This window comes from Miniopterus natalensis, chromosome 4, assembly GCF_054644295.1.
Source record: "Miniopterus natalensis isolate mMinNat1 chromosome 4, mMinNat1.hap1, whole genome shotgun sequence".
In the NCBI taxonomy this organism is placed as follows: Eukaryota; Metazoa; Chordata; class Mammalia; order Chiroptera; family Miniopteridae; genus Miniopterus; species Miniopterus natalensis.
This window is the reverse complement of record NC_142084.1, coordinates 8,596,066-8,615,132: the sequence shown is the minus strand read 5'-3', so window position 1 is coordinate 8,615,132 and position 19,067 is coordinate 8,596,066. Positions and strand designations below refer to the sequence as shown.

At 47.8% G+C, this 19,067-nt stretch overlaps 1 protein-coding gene across 1 annotated transcript in view; it reads left to right on the top strand.

Annotated features, from left to right (window-relative positions):
* Positions 1-12,806, top strand: part of MAML1 (mastermind like transcriptional coactivator 1) — a 43,753-nt gene extending 30,947 nt beyond the window's left edge. The window contains exons 2-5 of the mRNA XM_016201483.2: positions 1,083-2,495; positions 5,114-5,350; positions 7,080-7,176; positions 9,305-12,806. Coding sequence (XP_016056969.2) covers positions 1,083-2,495; positions 5,114-5,350; positions 7,080-7,176; positions 9,305-10,284 — 2,727 coding nt within the window. The 3' untranslated portion in view covers positions 10,285-12,806. The remainder of the gene's footprint in view (positions 1-1,082; positions 2,496-5,113; positions 5,351-7,079; positions 7,177-9,304) is intronic.
* Positions 12,807-19,067: the final 6,261 nt, after the last annotated feature.

Genomic DNA, 19,067 nt, shown 5'->3' with positions numbered 1-19,067 from the left:
ACAGTTGAACAAATCTAGTCAAGAACATGGGGAAGCAAAAATATCAGTGCAGACCTAGCCAATTTTGCTCAATAGTTAGAGTGTGAGCCTGTGGACTGAAGGGTTCTGGGTTCGATTCCACCTAAGGGCATGTACCTCGGTTGCAGGCTCGATCCACAGCCCTGGTCGGGACTTGTGCAGGAGGCAACCAATCAGTGTGTCGCTCTCACATAGATGTTCTCACTCTCTCTCCCTTCCACTCTCTCTGAAAAGCAATGGAAAAAATATCCTTGGGTGAGGATTTAAAAAAAAAAATCAATGCAGACAGACCCAACTGTGGTCATGGTCTTGATAAGAAGTGGAGTTTGTGAAGCAAGTAACTGGGCTTAGGGGATTAGAAGGTGCTCATGGTTGGCAGAGAGGAGAGTGGGACAAAAGTGGGAGAAAAGAGATAGGCCTGGGCAAGGCTCTAGAAAGGCTGGGAAGTGCGTTAACACTAGCTCATGCAACAAGATGGAGCCCGGTGCTGGTGGCCAGCCCCCACAGGCTTGAGAAAGAGCCTGTACTGCTTGGACTCTTTCAGCTGAAAACAGCAGCTATCCTAGTTAAACCAGCTTAAACACAAGAAGGGATGTGTTTGTCCCCATAGGTGAAAAGGCCGGGGTGGGGATGAGGAATGGCTTGTCTCTGGTACAACTAGATCCAGGACTCACATGATGCCCTTAGAATGTATGTGTATCCTCTGGCTCTTTCTCCTCAGCTCCACTCTTGGGCACACTCTCACACTATATGACCGAGCAGCACCAGGCTTGTATCCTGCAAAAGTCCAGGGACTGACTAACCCATCGACTGTAACTGGGTTGCTTTCCCACAGCTGAGCTAGTGGTCCTGACTTAGGCAAGGCAACAGGACTTGGGGGAGGGTGTGGCAATCCTGGAGGGGAAATTTGAGGAGGGTCCCAGAGTGGGGAGTGTAAATTAGATAGGCAAAATCATCAGTAAAGCACTACAGGGTTACAAGCCCCTGGTTTAAGTCACCATAAGAAGTAGAGGGCCTCTTATTATGTGCTGTGCACATAACTCACTCTTTTCCATGTTTTTTAGCATCTCCATGACACGGTGAAGAGGAGTCTTGATAGCACCACCTCTCCTCAGAATGGTGATCAGCAGAATGGCTATGGAGACCTGTTTTCTGGGCACAAGAAGACCCGCCGGGAGGTTCCCCTGGGAGTAGGCGTCTCTTCCAATGGCCTGCCTCCAGCCTCCCCCCTCAGTCAGTCTGATGAGCCTGGTGCAGAGGCCCTGCAGGGCAGCGGGAAGCACTCACTGGGGCTGGACTCCATGAACAAGAAGTGTATGGCAGACTCGAGCCTCCACCTGAATGGAGGCAGCAACCCTGGGGAGTCATTTCCTCTGAGCCTAAATAAAGAGCTGAAGCAGGAGCCTGTCGATGACCTGCCTTGCATGATCGCAGGGGCTGGAGGCTCCATATCCCAAAGCAACCTCATGCCTGACCTCAACCTTAATGAGCAGGAGTGGAAGGAGCTCATTGAGGAGCTGAACAGGTCAGTGCCCGATGAAGACATGAAGGATCTGTTTACTGAGGACTTTGAAGAGAAGAAGGACCCAGAGTCATCTGGTTCTGCTACACAGCCCCCCTTGGCACAGGACATTAATATTAAGACAGAATTCTCTCCAGCAGCCTTTGAACAGGAACAGTTAAGCTCTCCACAAGTGAGGGCTGGGTCTGTAGGACAAACCTTTATGGGGCCTTCATCCGGGCCTGTGAGCACAGATTCACCCAGCCTAGGAGGCTCCCAGCCTCTTTTCCACACCTCTGGTCAGCCTAGGGCAGAAAATCCCAGTCCTAACCTGATGCCGGCATCAGCCCAGGCCCAAAATGCGCAAAGAGCCATCTCCAGTGTGGTGTTGCCTAGCCAGGGCCCAGGAGGGGCCTCAGAGCTGTCCTCTGCCCACCAGCTCCAGCAGATTGCTGCCAAGCAGAAACGAGAGCAGATGATCCAGAATTCACAGCAGGCTACCCCAGCACCAGCTCCAGGTCAGATGCCCACCTGGCAGCAGACAGGCCCCTCTCACAGTCCCTTAAATGTTTCTTATACCATGGAGAAGCCTGCCAGCCCTCCCAGCTACAAGCAAGAGTTCACCAACTCCAAACTGCTCATGATGCCCAGTGTGAACAAGAGCTCCCCTCGTCCTGGAGGCCCCTACCTCCAGCCCAGCCATGTAAACCTGCTGAGTCACCAGCCGTCAAGTAACTTGAGCCAGAATGCCATGACTAACCAAGGTTCGATGCTGGACTATGGCAACACCAAGCCCCTTTCTCATTACAAAGCGGACTGTGGGCAAGGTGGCCCTGGGGCTGGTCAGAGCAAAACAGCCCTGATGGCTTATCTTCCTCAGCAGCTGCCTCATCTGAACAGTGAGCAGAACTCCTTGTTTCTGATGAAACCAAAGCCAGGAAATATTCCTTTCCGATCTCTGGTTCCACCTAGCCAGGTGAGCCTGTGGCTTTGCTCTTATACTCTGCATCCATGTAGTTCCCAGGTTCCAGGTAGCTGGAGAACAAAGGGAAGGAGGGAGCAGCTGTGGTTGTCCTTTTGATACCGGACACTAAACGGGTCCAGGCCACCTGTCACTACTTGAGCCAAATTAAGCAGAGACAAGGTTGAATCATATATGAGCATTTATTCCAGTCCTGCCAGCAGTATGGAGAGAACAACAGATCATCCTGTCACTTCTGCTCTAACACCTCCTACTAGCCGGCTGATTATATAGGGATAAGAAAGAAAGCTGCGTGCAAGGGGGAGGGGAGCAGGGTAATGGCTGTAGGGCCCATGGTCCATGTGTCTCCTTCCAGGATCTTGAAGTCCGATAACAAGGTAGTTAATTTTCAGTGGCATTAAAACCCAACTCCACCAGTTCCTGGGACCTGAGAATGGTCAATATTCCTGAGGCAAAATCCCAGAGTGGGTTCAGGGTCCAGGCACAGCAACAAAATCAAAGCTCGTCTTATCTTTTCTCTGTTCTCAAAATGTATTTTTTTTTTTTCTGAGCAATGGACCCATCCAGACCCCACAGTCTCTCTTTATCTTTTTATAGCTGTTTTTCTTCTTGCAACACAGCCTCCAGTTTCCCTAGGTCTGTAAGAAAACCTCTGATCTATAGTTAGTAAGGTGAATAGTAGTCATTAAGGAACTGTGGTCCTATTCCTATTAGGTGCCCTCCCCCTACCACTTTGACTCTTTGGGAGAGAACATTGATCAAGCAAACCTGGGTTGAGTCTTAATAAACAAAAATAGGGTAAAGTCCTTTGGTTTTAATTATTCACATTTTTGAGGAATCACCTGCACTTAGTCTTGTGTTTCTTTCATGCCACACAAATTAAATAATTTGTGGCTGGATTTTGTAGGTAAAAATCAAACTTAATGTGCTTCTTAGAGGCTTTTTTTAACCACCTATCAGATCTCTATGTTCAAAATACCTTAAGTTTTAGTAAGCTTATAACCTTTTAGGTGAGTGCTGCTTCCTAACGTATCTAAGTTCCCTGGCTCTTCAGTCATGACGCACAAGCGCCGCAGAATCGCATGGCTCTGCAGGGTGGAGAATAGTCGGGTGCCAGTGCTGTCATGGTCATGATTTACGTTTCTGCTCTGCTTAGCTGTGTTCTAAGGTTCCTCCTCTCTGGGAGCCTTCCAATGGCCAGACCTCATACAGTAACAGAGTGTCCCTGGCTTCCTCCAAGACAGGGTGCAGCACACTCGCTTTACTCCACAGTATGTCCTGGACTATCTTCCACATCTGCACACGTAAGATCCATTGGGAAATTTTGACAGTTGTGTAATGTGAATTGTCTCCTTCACTACTGTAAGAGGCCTGCAGTGAATACCTCTGTGTACCTTTGTGTATTTGTAGCATGAAGAAGTTAACATACTCATCTACTGATAAGGGTGTGTAAATGGGCACAGAGCATTTGGAAAGTAATTTTCGCATTATGTATTTTTCATAAGCCATAAAAATACTCATAAGCCTTGATACGTTATAACCCTGCAAGAAATAATCCCCCCCAAAAGAGAAAGTTATATACCAGATATTCATTGCATGGTTATATCTCATAGCTCAAAACTGGAAGCAGTTTAAGGGTTTCTCAACAGGAGCATGCATATGTAAATGTTCAAACTTCCATTTATGTCAGCCATTAAACTGCACACAGCCACTAGCAGCAACCTTAAGAAAGAGTGGCACAGTGACAGCTGCCATTTTAGTAGCACTTTGCACCTCACAAAGCACTCTTGTAGCCCATAAGCTTCGGCAGGTTGGAGTAAGGAACTTACACTAGACTCTGTCTGCTCTAGGATTAGAATCTTGTACAGATTAAATACACAAATGAGTAAGGACTAGAAAGGAGCTCAAGAAGTTGAACTTGTCTAAATAATTGCTTTTTGCCTTTTTCCTGTTTTGAGTTAAATTTTCCCCCTTTATTTTAAAATGTAAGTAATAATGTTGGAATAACCTTTGAAATGACTCACTTTTGGTCCATATATTAATAGAAAATATTCATTAAAGTTCTCATCAATACTCAGTATTTTTTAAGCATGAGTATTTGACAAAAGCCAAGCAGTCTCTTCCCAGGAAAATGCTATATACAAGTGAACAAACAAAACAATTTCAGGAGCCTCAGCAGCAGCCCCATTACCCGGGACCCAAGGTTTGCACACTCAGAATATGGTGTGTCTCTATCGCCCAAAGTCCCTCTGAGCACTCTTCCTTGAGGCCCACCTGCACTCTTGCATTCCAGTGAGTAACAGGTATATAAGCTACAATTGCTTACAGAAGCTGTTGTGTGCAAATATATGAGCTTAAGCATAAAATCACACCCTTGCCACTGGCAAGTCACAGGAAGTAAAGCTAGCTAGCTGTTAGTGACTGTTCGTTATGGTGCCTGGATACTCAAGTGTTCGCTATCTTGGTCTCTGGCCCACCCCTGTAGGGTGGCTGCACTGGAGTCATCTGTAGGGAGCCAGGCTCTCATTGGGTGAGCTCATCTGCTCTGATCTGGGCTTATAAACTTCACCATGTTCCACCTGACTCAAGAACCCCCTTCTCTGTGTTGATAGGAGCAGAACCCTCCCACTGTCCCTGTGCCAGCCCAGGCCTCCAGCGTGGGGACCCAGCCGTCTACTGCATCAGTGGCCAGCACTCACAGCAGCACCCCCTATCTCAGTGGCCAGCAGCAGGCAGCTGTAATGAAGCAGCATCAGTTGCTTTTGGATCAACAGAAACAGAGGGAGCAGCAAAAGCATTTGCAGCAACAGCAGTTCTTGCAAAGGCAGCAGCACCTTCTGGCAGAGCAGGTAAAGAGAAAGGTGGAAGAACACCCTCCCCTCCCCACCCATCTCATCCCACCTCCCAGGTCACCACAGTGGCCACAAGCTCAGCTGGGCGCTATGGGAATGTGCACTCATTGCATGTTTGGTATTAGAGTGCTTTGCCTTTTTAAACCCCTTCCCATGAGTGTGGCATTTTTTAGACAGTGGTGGCCTGTGTCAGAGCGGCTTTTATGTCATTTAGTGGGGATTAACAACGGCAGAATCTGTGGCTAATATGTGTTAGGGACATTTTTCTATGTGCCATGTTGGCAGCTGCCAAAGCACTGAGCTCACCAGTCTGTTGATTCACTGTGGAACCCAGCTTGGTTGTAAGTGTACAGCTGTGATAGGTCAGAATATGAAGCAAGGAAATGAAGACCTGCCTCAGGTCCTGGGGTTGTAGAATCAGGACCAACAAGCCCCCCCCCCCCCCAAGTCCTACAGTTCATCCATTTGGTCACCAAGTATAGTGTAAAGGCACCAAGGTTTCAAGAGTGCTAGCGATTTTAAGACATAAGAAGAATTATGTCTATAAGACATAAGGAGAATTAGCCATCCAATGATTCAAGTTGATTGAGGATGACTTTAAAACCCACATCATTGCCTTGGCTCTACCGTGTTTTTGTTTATTTGTTTAAATATATATTTATTGATTTTTTTAGAGAGAGGGGAGGGAGAGGGATAGAGAGATAGAAACATTAATGAGAGAAAAACATCATCGATTGGCTGCCTCCTACACTCCCCCTACTGGAAATCGAGCCCAAAACCTGGGCATGTGCCCTGACCAGAATCGAACTGTGACCTCTTGGTTCCTGAGCCACACTGGCTGGGCTCTGCCGTTTTTTAATAACAGTTTTATACATGACATACAAGTCACCCAGTTAAAGTGAATAATTCCATAGTTTTTAGTATATTCAGAGTTGTACAGCCATCACCACAATTTTAGAACATTTTATCACCTAAAAAACCCTGTACCCATTAAAAGTTATTTCCCCCATCTTCCCAGGCCTAGGCAACCACTAATCTACTTTATGTCTCTATAGATTTTCCTATGTCTGAATGTTTCATGTAAGAGGATTTAAGGTTCAACCTTGTAGTAGCATGTATCAATACTTCCCTCCTTTTTATGGCTGAATAATATCCTATTGTGTGAATATGTCACATTTTATTTCTCCATTTATCTTTTGATAGGCAGTTGGGTTGTTTCCCAAACTTTTTGTGGACATAGGTTTTCATTGATCTGAGTGAATATCTAGGGGTGGAATTGCTGGGTCACTTGGTGACTCTTGTGTTTAACCTTTTGAAGAACTGCCAGACTTTCACAAGGTAGCTACACCATTTTACATGCCCACAGCAGTGTATGGAGGTGCCAGTTTCTCCACATCCTCCCCACGACTTGTCTTTTTTATTCTAGCCTTCCTAGTGCGTGTAAAGTGGTACAGCATTGTGGCTTTTTTTATTTGTATCTTCCTGATCTGCCCTCCATTTTTAAAAACTGATACACCACCTTTTCTGTTTTTAATTATTGCTCTTTAGCTCTGCCCCATCCTTGTGCTTCATAGTGTGTATTAAAGATCCCCAAAATGAGATTGTGAGCATATGTCCACAGGAGTCTATCTGTGGGTTACAAGCTTGGATAGTTTTATTTTCTCTGATCTAACACTGTTTTTCTTTTATGTGGGTCTCGTTTTGTTCTGTTCTTGGAATTTTCTAGGAGAAGCAGCAGTTTCAGCGCCATCTTTCCCGCCCACCACCCCAGTACCAAGACCCGACACAGAACACCTTCCCACAGCAAGTGGGACAGTTCACAGGTGAGGGGGCATCTAGAGTGATGGAGTGGGGGCGGGGGAAGGTAGGCACTGCACAGAGCAGGTGGTCTGTTCCCTTGTGCTGGGTTCCTGCTGTCTGCCTAGCTTTATGCTAGGTGCTCAGTGGGTTTACTTGTTCATACAAACTTCAGTCTACCTAAGAAGCTTGCTTTCTAGTCACGCTGTGGGCCAGAAGAGGGTCATAGGGGCAGACCACTTTGGCTGTGTCCCTGGCTATACAGTTTTTGAAGCAAAATAATTTCTAGTTGGAAGATATCAATAGGAAATGGCTTCTGTAATTCTTTTTTCTTTTAATTTTATTAAATTTATTGGGATGACATTGGTTAATAGGGTCATATACATTTCAAGTGTACATTTCTACGATACATGATCTGTGTATTGCATTGTGTGCCCACCACCCAGTCAAATCATCTTCTGGCACCACTTCTGTAATTCTTAAAGTTCTTTGCTTCAGCAAAATGACCTCTCCTGTTTCCAAATAAGGAGACACTTAATGCACTTGTGTGGGATTTGCTTCTTTTTTTTCTTCCTCTCTGCTCACTTTGGTGTCATGGATGGCAGCATCAGCCATGGACAGTTGACCAGGAAAGGGCAGGAAGCACTTTGAGAAGTCTCAGCTGTCAGGTGTCAGATATGCAAGGGAACCTGGCTAGCATTGTTCAGGCTGTCACTCCAGAAATACATAGAGATGCCAGTTGATAGATGCAATAAAATGTGGTCTGCTCTTCTTGGAATATCTTTGAAACCTGTCCTTTTCTTGGTCAGTGACTCTCACTATAAAGTGTCCCAGAGAAACTGACCACATCTGTGCATTCTGGAAGAGACCAGGTGGTTTATTATGTGCTTGCTGACCAAGACTGAGGAGTTGAAATCTGCAGGCATCTCAAGCTTGGGCCTTAGCGAGCTTTCCTGCCTTCATCCCATCTGTTGCTGTGGGCTGTCAGTGGGAGTGAAATAGATGGTTTCTTTTCCCCTGCCCAGTTTTTAGTTAAGTGCTAGTGGAGAGACTGAGAGGAGCAACCAAGTACTCAGATAAGGCCTGCCCCCAAGCAGTTGCTCTCCTACCCACATAAACACACCCTAGTTAGTGTTGTCACCATGTATAGCCACTGCTTAAGGCAGAGCCCCAGACAGCACATTCCCTGAGGACAGAGCCTCTCTGTTCCATTCCTTGCTTTCTCCCCAGCACAGCGCCACCGCAGCTCAGGTAAATACCTGCTGACTGCAGTCTAGACAGCTCCATTCCCCAAGGGTCTGCGGTGTGAAGAAGCTGGCAGGCTGCCCCATCATCCCTGGGGGCACACTGTGTGCACCCCTCAGCTAAATGACTTTAACAGCTCCTGCCCAGCAGGGCCTAAACCACAGTCATAATCCAGCTACCCTTTGGCTTTGCAGCCCTGCCCTGCATGTGGCGTCTGCATCTCTTCTGAATCTGGCTGGGGCTGTCTCTTCAGTTTTGTCTCTAATCAGCTGGATGCTTTCTCTTCACCTCAGCCAGAGTTCCCCACACAGACTGCTTTTCATGACTTTATACGTTTGCACACACTCTTCGCTGTCTACAGTACTTCTCCAAACTGTTAAATTGCTAAACTTCTGTCTACCCTTTTAAAACCGAATGTATTTGTCACCATATCTCTGAAGCCTTCCCCAGGTCTTCCCAGGCATTGAGCCTTTGTGCCCTGTGCTCCCACAGCCTGCTGCCTCATCTTTGTTGTAACCCTGGTGAAGACTCCATGTGTAAGCACATGGAGTCTTCACCTCCCAAAGGCAGATCCTGAGTTGGATTCTTGGAGCTTCTAGTGCCCAGCATAGGGCCTGCACAGAGCAGAGATTGTGTCGGCCTAGGAAGGTGAACCAGTCAAGTCCACTGGCTTCCCTCCCACCAGGCTTTGCCCCTTCCTCTGCACCTGCCTTAATCTCCTGATTGCTCCAGACTGCTGATCCCTTGGCCCCCGGGCTCACTGCTTTGAGGTTCCACTGACCGTGAAATACCTGGTGTTCTGATTCTGCTGTTTGTGCCCATAGGATAGCACCTTGGGTTGTGGAGGTGTCTCCACTGTGGTGGTCCAGAAATGCCAGCTTGATTGACAGAATCTTCTCTGTCTTCTAGGGTCTTCTGCCACCGTGCCTGGCATGAACAACTTGGGTCCATCTAACTCCAGCTGTCCTCGAGGATTCCCTCAGGCCGGGAATCTGATGCCAATGGGCCCTGGGCATACTTCAGTTTCCTCTCTCTCCTCAAACTCAGGCCAGCAGGACCGGGGTGTTGTTCAGTTCACTGGCTCCCAAAGCATGCCGCAGGGCAGCCTGTATGGCATGGCCTCCGGCATAACCCAGATAGTTGCCCAGCCCCCACCACAGGCCACCAATGGACATGCCCACATTCCACGGCAGACCAGCATGGGCCAGAACACCTCAGTCTCAGCTGCCTATGGACAGAACTCTCTGGGGAGCTCTGGCCTCTCCCAACAGCACAACAAGGGGACCTTGAACTCTGCTTTAACTAAGCCACAGGTCCCAAGGGTGTCGGCGGCCATGGGAGGCCAGAATCCCTCCTGGCAACATCAGGGAATGCCAAACATGAGTGGCCAGACCCCGGGAAGCAACACCGTGAGCCCTTTCACCGCAGCCTCCAGTTTCCACATGCAGCAGGCCCACCTGAAAATGTCCAGCCCGCAGTTCTCCCAGGCGATGCCCAATAGGCCCATGGCCCCCATGAACTCAGCAGCTGCAGCAGGGCCCATGCTGCCTCCCGTGAGTGCGCAGCAGAGGACCAGTGCCCCCGCCCCAGCACCTCCCCAGGGAGCCCCACAGCAGGGCTTGCCAGGCCTGAGCCCTGGTGGGCCTGAGCTAGGGGCCTTCAGCCAGAGCCCTGCCCCACCCATGGGCGGCCGGGCAGGGCTGCACTGTGCCCAAGCCTACCCTGTTCGGACTTCGGGCCAGGAGCTGCCCTTTGCCTACAGTGGGCAGCCGGGTGGCAGTGGACTAACCAGCATGGCTGGGGACGCCGATCTGATCGACTCTCTGCTGAAGAACAGGACTTCGGAAGAGTGGATGAATGATTTGGATGACCTTTTGGGGCCTCAGTAATAGGAGGATTTGTGGTGTTTTCAGTGTTCATACATCCTGTATTTTTGTTCTCATGTTCAACAGTGAACAACTGTTTGGACCAAAAACCCACAGCCTGAGGTTCTGGGTGGGTAGAGCAGAGGCTGAGGCTGAGGCCCCACCTGGCCAGGATCTTCAAAACCCCCTGCTCCAACCCAGCAGTTGTGGTCTGTCGGGCTGGCCCCTGACCATCTGCTGGAGTCATTACCTGGTGGTGGGACAGCAGGACAGGGTTCTACAGGTGGTTTTCTATCCAAATGACCAAAAACCAACATTTTTAACAGTGAAACCCTACAACGTCAGACTTATAAAAATCTGTGCCATCATGTTGACTTAATCCAAGATTTCTCCACTTGCCCCAATGTTGGGGACAAGTTTTTGTTGAAACTTTATATAGCAGAACTATTTACAATTTATAGCATAGAAAAGATTAAATTTTTTAAAGGTTTAAAACAGAATAGGTGGTGGTTTAAGTTGATTAAGTGGCATTAGAAACCTAGGGCTTCCTTTTAAGAGCCGTTTTTATTGCTCTTTATCAGCTTTCAGGAAGTGTCACTGGAAAATCCTTTCTGTAAGTAAAGTCTGACTGCATGTGCTGAAAGGCACAGAATGCTGTGAGGTGGCAGAGCTAGTGATGGGCAGTCTTTTCAGCAGCCCTCCTTCCAGAATGCTGTTCTCCCAGATTGGCATTTCTGAGAACCCTGGTAGAGGAATCCCTCCCATGCGCTGGTAGCAGGACCCCAGGCTAAATGCTGAAATAGGACATTTGGGATTCCTGTGTCCCCTTTGGTAACTTCCCACCTTCTGCAGTTAGTTTCTCTGACGGCGTGTATTTAACGTATTAGAAGGTGATCATTGTTGAGTTGTGCACAGATGTCTTTCTTTTACCCCACCTTCCCTTCCTGTGACCTTTTTTCTGCCTCCCCTTTTTTCTCTCTCCAGCCCAACTGGAAAACCTCTTTAAGGCAAGGATTTACCAGATGGGAAGGGAAAAGAGTGAGTCATTAAAATTCCTTAGGGAGACCTAGCATTGGAGGAGGAGGGAATCCCTCCCCTGAAAGGAAAGCTTTGGGGAAGGAGCGGAAAGAGGTGTGCCCTGCTTTGCAAGGGAGGCCCAGGCGCAGGCCAGGTCGGAGAAAGGAATTCCACTTTGTTTTTCCTCTTGCCACCGCTGTGTCAGATGACTTGCACTTTTAAAGAGAATTGCTTTATAACACTAATACATCCTTTCTAAAGATTCAAGTGAATTTCTCTTTTAAGGTCTATGAACTAATGGACTTGACTAAGCTAAGAGTCCACAAAATAGAGTATTACCTGTGGGCTGTTTTTGGAAAATGAAGATGGAGAGAGCACTTTGGTATAAGGAAAGTAAAATGGTAAGCACAGGGTGAGACCCTTTCACAGTGTTGGAGAGAAAATGGTACCCTGAAAAGAGTGGATGCATGCAGAGTGGTCCCTGGAGAAACCGCAACTCCGTTTCCCTGGAGTCTCAAAATGGTTAATTCAAGGAGTGTCATATGTAAAGAATTGAGCCCAGGAAAATACTCATGCAACCAGCCTTAGTGGCGTGGATGAAGGGATAGAGGTTTGTGTACACATTGGTAATGATTTGCACCAGCAGTGCCTTCATGGGGGTACTTGGACCCTCAGATCCTCTTCTCTAATAGCCATTTGCCACCACAGATGGTGGTGTTGGGCCATTTCCCCTTTAACTGCCCTCCTTGCCTTTCCCTGATGCTGAATTTAGCTCTCAAAGAAGGGAAAGAATGAATCATAGAGCCAGTGAAGACTCCACCCTCTGAGTGAGTTCCCCCGATCTGAAGGGGAAGAGGGTGACTTCAGCAGGTTTTCTACCAAAAATAGTGGGCTGAAGGCTAATGATAGGCCCTGTTCTTCTCTGGTCTCCCTCTGGCTGCTGCTCACCTCTGTCCCCAGGGCACTCCACCTCCCCTCCTGGGGAGGGCTGCCCCAGCCTTAGTCCTGGGGCCACCTAGCGAGACAGCAGGCTTCTCACTGCTGTAGTGTCAGAGCAATAAAATGTGATGCTTGGGGTCCCCCCAGGGAGCTGCCCGTGGCTTTATTTATGAACCTGGTTGGGGGGTAGTTGGGGAGGAGAGGACTGTGCTTCAGTGCAACCCCCCTGCCCCCCAATCTTCCAGGAGCCATGACTCAAAAGGGTGCTCGAACTTTTATTATACACATTTGCTTTGTGTAAATAAATGTTTACAATTTTATATTAAAGATGGAATAAGCGTTAGAGCTTCTGACTGTATATTTTTTACTTTTATAGATTTTTAAACTATGATTCTTTATATATGTGTTCTGGGGGAGCTATGATAAGTTTTATGACAAACGGTATTAACTTTTTATTGTCATCAAAGTACATAAAAATCCTTTTAATCCCCTTATTCTTCTACTTCCCTTAACTCTGGTATACACCAAAAAGAAACCCTGACTTTCCTGTTTTATCATAAAATAATAAAAGTATTTTGCTAGTATGGAAACTGCCCGTGTATTGACTTCACATGGCAGTGCCCACAGGGTGGGAGGTGTGGGCCAAGACTGCTTTGTTTGGTAGTTGATTTTCTTTTGTGATTTAGCTGTTTTCTTATTGAGCATCGGGGGTGGGGTGTTTGGTTTGGTTTACCTCACACTAGCTTCCATCATTTGAAGATAGATACGAAATTAGAACTGATATCACTTGGGGCCACCAATCTCTCCCCTCTCTGGGGCTCTTCCATCCCCTCATGTCTAATGTGGGGGAAGTTAGAGCAGATAATTCAGATACTTTAGGTCTTTAATAGTTCAAATATTTTACAGCCATACCTTGTAGGTATTGCAAGTTTGGTCCCAGACCACCGCAATAAAGCAAGCATCTCCATAAAGTGAGTCACACAAATTTTTTGGTTTCCCAGTGCATATAAAAGTTATGCTTACACTATTCTGTAGTCTAAGTGTGCAGCCACATTATGTCTTAAGAAAGTCAATGTGTATACCTTAATTTAAAAACACTTTATTGCAAAAGAAATAAATTTTAAAAATATGTCTTTATTGATTTCAGAGAGAGGAAGGGAGAGGGAGGGAGAAACATCAATGATGGGAGAGTCATTGATCAGCTGCCTCCTGAACACCCCCTGCTACTGGGGATTGAGTTGCAGCCAGGGCATGTGTGCCCCTGACTGGGAATCGAACTGCGATCTCCTGGATCATAGTTCGATGCCCAACTGCTGAGCCATGCCTGGCCGGGCAAGAAATAACATTTTTTAAAAATACCTTGTTCCTAAAAAATACTGTCATCTGAGCTTTAGCCAGTCATAATCTTTTTGTCGATGAAGGGTTTTGCCTCACTGTTGATGGCTGCTGACTGATCAGGGTGGCAATTTCTTAAAATAAGACAACAATGAAGTTTGCTGTATCGATTGCCTTTTCTCATGAATGATTTCTCTGTAGCATCTGATGCTGTTTGACAGCATTTTACGCAGAGTAGAACTTTTTTCAAAATTGGAGTCAATCCTCTCAAACCCTGCTGCTTCAAACTTTTCTTCAGCTCCCTCACCTCTCAGCCTTTGCAGAATCGAAGAGTTAGGGCCTTTCTCTGGATTAGGCTTCCGCTTAAGGGAATGTTATTACTGATTTGAGCTTCTATCAAAACCACTAAAACTTTCTCCATATCAGCAATAAGGGTTTCACTTTCTTACCACCTGTATGTTCACTGGACTTTAAATTTCCTTCAAGAACTTTCTCTTTGCCTGCACAGCTTGGCTGACTGTTCAGAGCAAGAGTTCTGAGTTCAGCCTACCTCAGCACCCGGATTGCCTTCCTCACTCAGCTTAATCATTATGTCTAAACTTTTGATTTAGACTCAAAAAGTGAGAGACTCAAGTGAGAGACTCAAACTTTTAAAGCCCATTATAGGGTTGTTAATTGGCCTAATTTCAATACTTTTGTGTCTCAGGGAAGTTTACCCTCACCAGTAATCAAACAAATGCAAATTAGAACAAAAGTGCAATTACTCTGCCTTTCAGATTAGCAAAGGCAAAGAACACTCAGTGCAGGCCGCCGTGTGCCAAGGCTGGCTGCAACACAGATTTTTGTGGAAAGAAATTTTGCAAGAGGTATCAGGTTCCTTAAAATGTTTGTGCCATCTGTCTAACCCAGCAATGCCAATTCTGAGAAGCCATCCTTGCACATAATTCCTGCTGTGGAGAAAGGTTAGAGCACAGTGGTGGTGAAGCACTGCTCTAACTGCAAACCTGGGACAGCCTCAGTGACTGTCGGGTTTGGTTAAGCAAATACAGTACTTCCACTTCATGAGATACAATACACTTATTTTAAATATTTATGAAGATTTGGAACTTGTTGGGCTTCTTATATTGCAAGCCAATAAAAATAAATCTGGCCAATAAAACCCCCAAAATTCCCTGCCCCGGGCTCATTCTTAAGGTTACCATGTAACTCCCATAATCAAAGGAGGCATTGAACAGCCAGGCCTGAGAGTGGCAAGGGCCAGGTGGTTCCAGCCTCTGAAGCTCTTGTCACCATCCTGGGTCTTTCGCACGTCACCAGCCAGGCTTTGGGGGTGATGTTGGAGGCAGGTTCGGTCAGGGACAGTTTATTGGGCACATGTTTTAGAGCAGCTGCTGTGCCCAGGCATTGCCCTAGGAGCAGAAGCAGAGCAGTAGTGTGAGGGCAAAGTCCTTTGCCCTGGACCTTGCAGTCTCTTGTGAAGGAACATCACAAGCGGGTCAACAAGATGATTTCAGAGTGGTGAGTGTTGGGAAGAAACTAAAGCGGAGTGGTTAAGACAGAGGGCGCTGGGGCCGCACGGTGAGGGGGGCCAGGGCATGTTTACCAGCGATAGCCGGGCAGGCCTCTTGAAGGAGACATTTAACTGGGCCAAGTCTGGAAAGGAGCCGCCTGAAGGAGCTCGGGGGAAGGGTGTTCAAACAGTCACTTGGATGATAGAAACTCCTCAAAGAAAGGGGTGCTGTAGAGGGAAGGAATGCTGAGAAAGGAAAGTTAGCAGCTGCTGAGGCAAGTGTTCAATTTAAAACACAAAGGACATACCGTTGCATAGATAGGGGAGCGGGCCCTCACTCTGCTCCTCCCTGAGGCCCAGTGCAGGCCTGTGCTGTGGGAGATGCCCAGGGGAAGACAGTGTCATGTCCATTCCTGCCATCATTAGCATTATCAATAAGGCAGCCTGAACACTGCTGCACACTTAAAACTAATATAAAATACTATTACATGTCAACTGCAATTGACAATTTCTTTTTGAAAGAGCGGCCTGAAAGCCAGCCAACTAGCTTGGTAAGGGCCTGGAAGTGCTACAGGCGCCTCGCACAGACACCAGAGGTGTTATCAGACTCCCCCCACCCCAGTCAGAGGGAGAGGGCTGTCCCCACCTCGATTCTTGTCATGCTTGTGGGAATGAATTCAAACAAGTGACTCCAGATAACTGCATTGTGATAAAGCCAATTTATTAAAAAATTAAGCACATTTATTAAAGAAGCAAGGCAAACAAATCTACTAAACTACATCTGAGCTGGGACTCAGATGGTCTTGGCCAGCCAGCTTGGAAAAGGGAGTCTGGTCAGGGTTCAAGGGGTTATATGCCTAAAGATTTTTAAATTCCTCTGCTAGATATCCTGGTACAGGTTAACTCTGAAGGTGTCTCTCCCTTTTACTTTGTTATGACTTCCCCAGAATTTATGAGAAGCACCTGGCAATTAAATCCCAAAACTGCTGGCTTCTCTGTTTAAACAGTGGGATGAGATAAGACTGCACTCTTCCTCCCCCTCCCTCCCCCCCACTGCCTTTTAGTTAGTTTTCAGGGTGATTTAAGCTCTGTATTTTCTAGCTGCATTAAGATTCCTCCTCCTGCCCGGCTGGGCGTGGCTGAGGGTTTGAGCATCGACCTAGGATCCAGGAGATTCCTGGTCAGGGCACATGCCCAGGTTGCAGGCTCGATCCCCCCAGTGTGGGGCGTGCAGGAGGCAGCCGATCAATGACACTCTCATCATTGATGTTTCTGTCTCTTTCTCCCCCTCTCCCTCCCTCTGTCTGAAATCAATAAAGATAAATTAAAAAGCAAAAAGATTGGCCCTCCCCCCCCTTCCTTTCCCCCTCCTCTCCTGCATTCTTTGGAGACTCCGGTTTGCTCTCAAGCTCCTTGGTTGGGGAAGATAAGGGCTTGCTATTTACAACTGGCTGCGGGCAGTTTAGCCTTGTTTAATTTTCTTGTCTCAGGTTCCCTTTTCCTCCTGCTTTGGAATTTTTCTAGCTTTTTGCTGTCCTATAACAGAAGACGCAAGGGGGCTACAAAGCTGTTGAAACATGCAAAATGATGGTTGCCTGTAAACTTGGTCCGGGCTGGTGGCTGAACTCAGCCAGAAGTTGCGGGCACTCCGGGCCAGCACCAGGAGTGGTGGAAAGTGTCTTGGAAACGGCCGCTCTTCAGCACGTGGGATGAATTTGCCCAACTAGCCCTTTCCCCTTTTGTCTTCAAGCTGGTAACGCACCTGCTGCTTTGCCGGTTGACGGTGCTCTAGTCGGTGCGTGCAGACCATTTCATGAAGGTTTGAAACAGCAACTTCATGCCCTCCCCCAATGTGGAAACCAGTGTGGCAGGAACAGAACTCACATGTCCTGAGATGCAATCTCTGAGAGGGGCAACCTGCCAAGGAAAAGGAAGTGCTATCTGCTGCAAAAACATGTGACACTAAGTACAGCAGCTGCCCCCGAGGCGGGGGCGGGACGTGCAATCCAGGATTCCCAGATGCGAAGTCCAAAGCCTCCCCTGCTGCAGGCCACCGGAAGCGTGCAGAGGAGCAGGGACAGCTGTGGGAGGACGCAGGAGCTCTTCGGTCGCTCATGGAGTCCATGCAGGAGGCTCGGTTCATCGTTGCACCTGGAAGGCAGAGCTTGTCACGGTTATGGAAAGTGCAGTTCTGTGTTCCCGGTAAGTGGTGAGGGCCCTGGCTGCACGACCCTCAGCCCTGACACCATGGCCATCCCTGATCTTGAAAACTAAGGGTCTAGGTTGGTTCTGTGCTTTCAGAAGTATCCAGGTTCTTGCCCTGGCTGGTGTGCCTCACTGGTTAGTGTTGCTCCAGCACCTAAGGGTCACAGGTTCAACTCCCGGTCAAGGGACATACTTGGGGTGTAGGTTTGATCCCCGGCTCTGGTTGGGGAATGTGCAGGAGGCAACTAATCGATGTGTCTCTCTCATCAATGTTTCTTTCTCTCCCCTCCTCCATCCCTCCTTTCACCCTCTCTCAAAATCAATGGAGAAAATGTCCTCGGTGAGGATTAACCAAAAAGAAAGGTACCCGGGGTCTTTCGTACACTTCAGGGCAGAGCCCTACCACACAGTCATCTTCCAAGTCAAGAGCCGCAGATATCACCGTCCTACCTACCACGTCATGTTACCTCAGAAGTGGAGGCACCGGGGGGTCCTAGACCCTGAGTAGAAGGAAAATCCAAATCCTCTCTATTAGTTACATCACCCCATGCCATTTCTTTTGGTACGAGTAAAAGATGTGTTTCTTAAACTGCAGCTGCTTGTCAGGCCTCCCTTTGAAACTATCCTATCCTATCCTGTCGACTTCCCCTCCAGCATCCCGCTCGTTCGCCATTCAAGGCATTCTAGGGGGACTAGAGCAAGAGAAGGGCTTGTCTGAGCCATAGCCCGCTACCAGCGACGCAGCGTGAGCCCAGCTGCCCCCTCGGGGCCGAGAGGCTCCTTCCCCTAAAAGCCGAGAATGTTGGCTGTGCTGGCTCACGGCCGAGGCTTCCTGGGAACAGCCTTCATTGTAAGGGAGCTGCCTTGCCCACAGCTATGCCCCCTTCCTAGGGGCAGCCCACATCTGGAGACTGGTCAGTAAAGGGGTGCAAAGGCCCAGCTCCTTCCTCAATGAGGGACATCTCTAAAGGCCCCGGGGACCGTCTGAGGCCTCGGTGGAACTGCATCTCAGTTCAGCTCCCCTCTGCCCAGTCCAGCCACCCTTGTTCATTCATAGGTAGTGTTCCCAGTGTGCTGATTCCCACCCAAATCTTCTGGAGAAGCCGACCTGAGACCCAGGGAGCAGGGAGCGCTCTCAGGCCCATCCCTGCACTGGGAGCTGAGAGCTGGCTCATTGCAGCCACCATGCATCAAGGGCCCAGTCACTGGTGAGCATGGGGCACGGAGAGCTGCTGGCCCACTGAAGTTAGGATACTTTCAGTCTGGTGATACCGGGATACGATACAAGGAAGGAAACCAAACACCCTAGGCCCCTAAGAAGGTTAAGGGAACAGTAATTACAAAAACTATGGAACAAAAGACAAAAAAGTGCTGGCGAGGATGTGGAGAAACAGAACCCGGGTGTACTGTTGGTGGGCATGCAAAATGGTGCAGCTATTATGGGAAACACTGTGGGGGTTCCTCAAAAAATTAACAATAGAACTGCCTTATGACCCAGCAATTCCACTTCTGGGCATTTATTTACCCAGAAGAATTGAAATCAGGAGATGCTAGCATTTCTATGTTCATTGCAGTACTGTCCGCAAGAGCCAAGATGTAGAAATAATCTAAATGTCCGTCCACAGGTGAACATATAAAGGAACTGTGGTATATACATACAATGGAATATTATTCAGCCTTAAAAAAGGAAATCCCATAATATGCTACAACATGGATGAACCTTGAGAATATGCTAAGTAAAATAAGCTAGCCACAAAAGAGACAAATACTGCGTGATTCCACTTACATGAGGTATTTAAAG